This window comes from Arachis ipaensis, chromosome B10 (genome assembly GCF_000816755.2).
Source record: "Arachis ipaensis cultivar K30076 chromosome B10, Araip1.1, whole genome shotgun sequence".
In the NCBI taxonomy this organism is placed as follows: Eukaryota; Viridiplantae; Streptophyta; class Magnoliopsida; order Fabales; family Fabaceae; genus Arachis; species Arachis ipaensis.
Window position 1 is genome coordinate 57,339,582 of NC_029794.2, and position 8,409 is coordinate 57,347,990.

An 8,409-nucleotide genomic window follows, 5' to 3' on the forward strand; every position below is an offset into this window, starting at 1 on the left:
ACTGTGACGAGCTTCAAACTCGCGAGTGCTGGGAGTTAGTGACAGATGCAAAAGGATGAAGAATCCTATTCCAGTATGATCGAGAACCGACAGATGATTAGCCGTGCTGTGACAGAGCATGTGAGCATATTCTTCACTGAGAGGATGGGATGTAGCCATTGACGATGGTGAACCCCTACATACAGCTTGCCATAGGAGGACGTGCGTGCGTGAACAAGAAGACAGAGGAAAGCAGAGATTCAGAAGACAAAGCATCTCCAAAACTCCAACATATTCTCCATTACTGCATAACAAGTAACCTTTAATCCATGCTCTCTTGTTTATTCGCAATTCAACTGATAAACATAATTGACTTCCTGACTAAGATTTACAAGATAACCATAGATTGCTTCAAACCAACAATCTCCGTGGGATTCGACCCTTACTCACGTGAGGTATTACTTGGACGACCCAGTGCACTTGCTGGTCAGTGGTACGAGTTGTGAAAAGTGTGATTCACAATTTGTGCACCAAGTATGCGTGCGTGCGTGCATGCGTACGTGCGTGCGTGCGTGTGTGCGTATGTATACTCTGGTCGGCGCTAGCTTTGCAGGTCGAGTCCGGAGCTTGGTAATTGTATCTTTGGAACTTTGATCCCTATATGTATATCACTATTTTCTTTTCGATCTTATTCATCTTTATACGCTTATCCAGACGAGTGCGATGCGATTTTTCTATTACGGTTTTGTTTAGCTTCTTTTTCAAGACACTTAGTTATAATTCCTTTCAACTATATTTTATACGTATTTTTATTTTACAGGTCGTAATACCTCGCCGTCTCTGGTTTACGACTTAAGCGTAAAGCTTTAAGCTCTGTGTGGTAGGGCATTACATTATGGTATCAGAGCAGTTTGTTCCTGTAGAGTCTGGGAAATGGACTAACTATGCTTTTGAGCATACTCTAAGTGTGGGTACATGCTATTTAGGATGTCTGCTTGACATATATAGTATAAATGTTCATGAGCATACTTTTGAAGATTTGAAGCACTAGACTTGAGATATTAAGACCGATCACCTTAATATCAATTGTTCTATATGAACAAGACCCAAAGGACGTCTTGTGAACGCGAGTAAGGTGATACGGTTGAGTATATGGCTGCTCTGGAGAATATCATTGCTGATGTGCAAGCTACAACTAAAAGGATAGAACAAACAAACTAGGAACAGTGATGGAGGCGGTAATGGACTTAGTGGTGGAGACAAATAAGGGAATTAGAAACTCGTGTACCTGAAGTAAAGGTTGATGACGTTTAGTTAGTGTGATAAAGAGATTCAAGTAGGTTTCTGGTCGAATGGGCGAATGATTAAGTTTGTAATGACAAAGGATCAGAGTGACGCAGCGAAATCGGGTTGGAGCATCAATGTAGTGAGAAGTGTGTAGCCTTCGGATTCCAAAATTTGAATGTAGATATCGAGATAAAGCTAGAAGGACCCCTGTAGTTGAACCTAAAAGCTGAGCTTGAAACCCCTAGTGTAACCTTTGAACCCCATCGAATGTGAACTAGAAGAGTTTCTCATTGGAAAAGAGGAGCTTCAGTATATAAGATTGTTTCAAGGGTTGACCGAGGATTGAGGACTGGAAAGTTGAAGTAGGAAGGGCTACACTTGTCTTTTTTCTTTTAGTAACTGAATTTTGGGGACAAAATTCCTAATTAGGAAGGTAGAATATAAAATCCTGAAAATTAATAAATAAGACTAATAAATTAATTATGAGTCCAAGAAATTAGAAAATTAAATTTTATAAGTTGAAGAAGTAAAAATGTTTAAAATACGAATTTTAACAATAATTTTAAAGATTTTGTCCCAAAGTTAGGCCAACGGGCTAAACCGGTTGGACCGGCCTATATTGGGCCGAACATATATAAACCCAAACTTAAGCATTCAGCCGCAACGACTCTTTCCATATGTGAACCATGCTAAAATAGAGGAGAAGGAGGTAAAACCCTTGGGTACTATTCACTCCAACGTTCAATCGCTCATAACTTTCAATTCGGAGCTCTGATCGCCGCACCATTTGTGGCCACGCGTTCGCCTCATCGAGCTCTTTGATTCTAACCCAACAAAGTGGTAAGGATCTTTAATTTTTTCCCAGTTCTTTGTTCCTCTCTTTTCTACATTTTTTGTTTGGGTATTGAGGGATTTTGATGATTTTGGTGGTTTAGGTGCAATCTAACATTGGATAATTGTAAGATTTACCCCAATCATCAATGGATAAGGTGAGAAAACTTTAAAACCTTGTGGGTTGTCTTAAATTTTGGTGTCTTTGGCTTATGAAGGAATCGGCCAAGGTATGGTTTTGGTTTCTCGTAGTTAATATATAATGTTACATGAAATACATGAAAACTTAGGCTAGTTGACCGTAAGATAAGTTAAATTATGTGAATGGTGCATGTTTAATAGATATAGTAAATAAATATTGAGTTTGATGTAAATTGTAGTTGGTAATTAGTGAGTGGTATTGATAAATTATATGTTGAGATGATTGTGGTGTGGTTGGTGCTGAATATAAATTATACATTGAATTTGATAGTGAAGTGGTTGGAATTGATGCAATTATTGTATATATGTATATATGTGATAAAAATGTTGTTGAATTGATAATAAAGCATTAGTATTTGAGTGACTAAGTGATTGATAGGTAATGGGTTAGTGTTTGGTGAGTCATGATAATGCTTGAAATGGATTTGGTTAAGATTTGATTGATTTTGGATTGGTAACTTTGGAAAAGCTTGAGGTTTGTGTCTTTGGTAAAAACCATAATTTTTAACCAACTTTAACGCACTTTAACTTGACTTTCAGACCATCAAATTTGGTGAAACTTGTCTTAGATGAAAATTGGGTCTGAGTAGTTTACAACGTTTGAAGAACGGACGAAAAATAATTTTAACAAAAAAGTTATGCGCGTTTGAAGTTTGGGTTTAAAAAGAAAATTTTTAGAAAACCAGAAAATTTGGTATGCATGCGTACGCACACTATCGTGCACACGCACAGACCAGAACATGTGGGGAGACTCGTGTGTACGCACGAGGGTGTGTCGACACTCTGGAACTTTTGCAAATTGTGCGTGCGCACATTATGATGTGTACGCACAGGCTGGGAAAGTTGTCTGGTGCATGTGTACGGATGGTATGATGCATACGCACGATTCCTTATTCTGCACTAAACCCTGTTTTTAATTGTTTGACCTTCTTGGAAAACTTGTAAAGTTTCGTAAACCCTGTTTAAGGTCCAATAGCTTGTTTTTAGGCTTTGGAATAAGAGCGAACATATTAAAGGAGTTGAATTGATATTGCGGAAGAATAGATTAAGTGTGATGAGGCGATGATGATGAGAATTATGTGTGTGAGCAATGAAGGTTGAGAGGTCAAGTTATGATGGGGATAATTATGATAATGAAAACTAAGAATGATTGATGATGAGTAAGTATGATGAGTATGGTTATGATATTGAGAGATGATGATGAATAAATTTAATTAAGATATGATGAGAGTGATTTTGATATTAAGACATGTTGAATGATTAATTATGATTGAAATATGAACAGAATGATTATGAAAAGGGAAGTGAGTCTGTTTGAGATGTGCTGGCCCGGATAGTATACAAGGGTCGGGCCTCGTCCCACTTACTATGGGTTAATGATTGAAACGCCTGGGCAGTAGCAAGGGTTTTGGTTCGACCCACTTGCTCCGGGTTAGTATTTTATTATGAGATTGAGATGTGATGATGAACGTGATTATGATTATGAATGGAGTTGATTGGGTGATAAGGAATTTAATATTAATGTTTGAGGCACATGGGTAGTAGCAAGGGTTGTGGTTCGTCCCATTTGCTCCGGGACAGTGATTGAGACACCTGGACAATAGCAACAGTGGTGGTTTATTCTACTTTCTCCAGGTTGAGTTTGTAAATACCCGCTTAGGTAGTAGCAGCAGTAGTGGTTCTTTCCACTTGCTCTGAGTTACGTGGGTAGTAGCAAGGATTGTGGTTTAGTCTCACTTACTCCCTATTGTGATATTCTGTCCAAGGTTAGCTATCAAACACGTCAAGTTTGGCTGTATAACCGACAGATAATATCATCGGCCATAGGGCAGACATGTATCATATGCATTTGTATGTTTTGTTTGAGTATGCTTTGTTTTGACTTGCCTAATTGTTTAACTGTACTTAATTGCTACTTGTCTTATCTGTTGTATTTGCTATCCATAATTGTGTTATCCTTGATTGTATTGTATGTGTTTGCAATTAAGAGATCCCTCATGTGACGGAGGTATAATGAGGGTTGTTCTATATATGGTGGTTAGGAGATATGAAGAAAACGGGGAATGAATATTAGATTAGAACTAGAATCCCTTAGATAAATTCCCAAAATTCTAGCTTAGTATGAAGTATAAGTTTAATTTGGATTGTCAAAGTTCTAGAAATGCCTCTAGCTTTCCGAGACCTTATATATTATCTATGTGAACAATTTTACCATACTAAGAACCTCCAGTTCTCATTCCATACATATTTGCTATTTTTCAGATGCAGGTCGAGAGTCACCTCGTTGAGCATTCTGGAGACTCTTTAGAAGCGAAGAACTATTTTGGGACTTGGTGTTTTATAATTTGTGTATGTATATATATGCAAGGATGGATCCAGAAATGTTACCATGGGGGTTAATAATATATATAATATAAAAAAAATATGCAAATAAATTATAATGTAAGATGCATTACAAAAATATACTGATAGAGAATATATATTTAAAGTACAAAAAAATGTGTACTTTTTACTAACGAAATGGTACACGTTGATTCTTCATATCATAAAATTCATTGATAATAGAATCTGTGTCAAATCTTTCAGCAATCTTCTTCTCAATGTAAATCAAAAGACAATTAGCAAGAAATTCATCTTCCATTTTGTTTTTGAGTCTATTCTGCACAATATTCACAGCTGAAAAAGATCTCTCAGTTGTAGCAGTTAAAACAGGGAGAGTTAATACGAAGCGAATCAAACGATCAATCAAAGGATATGTTAAAGACTTTCCTATCTTCGTTAATCCTTGACATAAATCCGAAATTGTGCACAAGTTAGTTAATTCAATATGATTAGGAACATCGAGTTCATAATGTTGAGCTTGCATTCTATTGTGAAAATTTTCTTGGTCACTGAAGTCACCTGGATAAAATCCTTCTACTAATTCACATACTTTGTTGACATCGAAAAACTTATAATTATCTCTGGGATCTAAAGTTGAACTTAAAGTAAGCAATTCCACCATATTATCATTGTATCTTCGATTAAGCTCCTGCAATTGTGTATCAATTACAGCCAGAAATATATTAACACGGTAATGATGCTCCACTGAAATTTGGTCAACAATTTTGCGAGTTCGGTCTCTTCTAGGAATATGCAATGCATTCATATCAGGAACTTCAACTTCATGTTTCTCACAAAAATATAACTTCTTTTATGAAAGTATCCCAACTTGATTCTCTCATTCCTTGGATTAAAGTCTTGGTAGTAGAAACCAGAGTTAAAACATTCAATATTCCTTGATTTTTTTGTTACAAAGCTTGACAAAGATCATGACTAACTTTCAAAATATTTCTCATCAAATGCAAAACAAAGACAAATTTAAAGGATGTGATAGTATCATAAGCAATACTAGCATCACCACGAGTGGATAAATTGTAAAACCCACAAAATTAGTGAATAATTAACTAATAAATTAATTATTTATTAAATAAATTAGAAAATAGAAATTTATGGTTTAGTGAGGTAGAACTAATTAAAAAAATTGACACTAATTTTAAAGAATTTGGCCTAAGATTGGACCGAACCGGACAAACTGGGCCTAAAACGGGCCCAAGGCCCAATCCAATTTCACCCTCACTTAAAGGGCAAGCCCTTCTTCCTTCCCTTATTATGCTTCATGCTGGAAACTTGAGAAAGGGGAAGAAACCCCATTAGCAAACCCTTGCTTGATTTTCAATCCAACATAACTTTTCGCTCCGAGCTCTAATTGCCGCTTCGTTCACGGCCACGTGACCGCGGCGACGAGCTCTACAAAGTCCAGTCATTGATTAAGTAAGGAAACCACTTCTGTATTCCAGTTCTCTCCTTCCCAAATTTCGAATTCAATGTGTAATCATGTTGGATTTTGCTTGAATTTGGTGTTTAGGTTCGAATTAACTCACAGGTATTGTCGGGTTTAGCTCATTGGAGCTGTGGGTCAGGTAGCACCCTCAATTCCTTTGTGAAATATTGAATTAGTGTTGATTATAGTGAATATTATGATGTTAGATTGAAATTGGTTGTGGATTAGAGACAACTTGAGGAATTGGAAGTTGGAGATTGAACTTTGGAGGCTAGGTTCGTTGGTGAGGGCTGGGGTGATGAAGCTTGTAGTGTAGTGAACGCTTGAGGTGTTCCAGGTTTATCAGAAAATTGGCCAAGGTATGGTTTCGATTTTTCATATCTAAAATGTAATGTAATGTGAAAACTTAGGCTAGTGACCCTAGGATAGGAATTGAATTTATGATGTTGTTGATTGGTTGAAATGGATTATATTGATTATATGATTGTTGGTTTTGGAGGGTGTAATTGATGTCCTTGTTGATGATGCATGTGACTTGTATATGATGATGATTGGTATGCAAAAAGATTGATTTTGAAGTTGATATTGTACTTGATTTGGATACTTGATGATGTATATTGAATATTGTGGAATTGGAAGTACTGGATTGGAATTTGATAAAAATGGAGAATTGGTAGGATGATGAATGTGTATTGTAAATTGTGGAGCTTGAAATATTGAGTTGAGAGTTATGAAGGATGCTGAATTAGTAAGGTTTTGGGTTGGTTTAAAAGGCTTGGTAATTTGTATGTTTTGAAAATGGAGGTTTTGAAAGGTTTTATGAAATAGCCCAACTTTGTCAGAGCATAATTTGGTCTCTGGACCTTCGATTTGTTTCAAACTTATTTAGAAAGAAAATTTGGTCTGAGATGTTTACGCCGTTTGAAGAACAGAGAAAAAATGTTTTAAAAAAAGAAAGTTATGCGCAATCAAAGTTTGGGTGCAAAATTGAGGTTTCAGGAATTAGCAGCTTTTTGAGGTTTCTGCTAAGCCCGCATACGCGAGATACACACGCGACACGACCAATCCTTTCGTGTTGGGCATCTCGCGTACGCGACCAGGGTGCTTGCATACGCAAGCAAGGAAAAACTCACCCACGCGTACGCGTGACCCCTGTTTTTAGCAAAGTAGATTTTATGTTTTAAAACCTAATTTCGAACCTCTAAACCTTTATTTTTACTCTTTTAGCCTTTAAAGCTTAGTTGTATGTTGAGTGGTGAGAAGAACGTAGGGAGGAGTGGTAACTTGGAGATCAAGAAAGTTTGAAAAATGAATGAATTAATGAATGAATGAATGTAAAGAAAAATGAAAGAAGAATTATTACTGAAATCTGATTGATGATTAAATGATTATGATTAATTGAGGAAGCTTGAAAATGTGGTGAGTATGCCGGAGATGCATATATGATTAATGAATGAATGTGGTAAATGAACTATGATGGAAAATGTTGAATGTGAGTATGCTTGTAATTTTATCTCTCTGGTTGTAAGGGTGACAGCGCATAGATACCCTCTAATGGTGATAGGGCACAGATACCCTCTAATGGTGACAGGGCATAGATACTCTCTTATGGTGACAGCACACAGATACCCTCTAATGGTGACAGGGCACGAATTTTCTCTAATGGTATTAAGGTGCAACAGAGAGACTGTGCCCGGGCTAGCTACCGAACACGTCGGGTTGGCTTGATAAACGATAGATGAGACTCATCAGCCACTAGGACAGGCATGCATCATATGCATCTATGTTTGTTTGGTATGCTTTGTTTGGATTGCCTAATTGATTGCATAAACTTTTTTTTGCTGTATATGCTTTCTATCTGTGATTTCCTAGTTTGTAATAATTGTGTTTGAAAAAATATACCAGTGAAGGCTGGGAGGTTAGGAGGAGTTGGAAGGAGAGTATTAGAATAGAATGAAGATACTTAGCTAGTTGCCTATTTTATTTATGGTTTAGTTTTGTTTATAAGATTTAATTATATGTCAGAAGTTTTAGGATTGCCTTTGGCTTTTCCAGGATATTATATGTTAGATATGTGGGCACTGTTACCATGCTGAGAACCCCCGGTTCTCATTCCATATAGATATTTGTGTTTTTCAGATGCAGGTTGAGAGGCACCTCGCTAGACGTCTGAAATTCTCTGCAACAGAGTGGGCTTGTGGGATTTGATAGTTTGTTCTATTTTGTATATACTTTACTGCTGCACCTCATAGAGGTTTATGGAGAACTAGGGTTAATTTTATGTATTT

General features: G+C 36.7%; 1 protein-coding gene across 1 annotated transcript in view; it reads right to left on the reverse strand.

The window, feature by feature from the left end:
- LOC107620647 overlaps positions 4,811–8,409 on the reverse strand; it is a 4,365-nt gene continuing 766 nt past the window's right edge. Inside the window, exon 2 of the mRNA XM_016322779.1 lies at positions 4,811–5,460. Within this exon, the coding sequence (XP_016178265.1) occupies positions 4,811–5,460 (650 nt within the window). The remainder of the gene's footprint in view (positions 5,461–8,409) is intronic.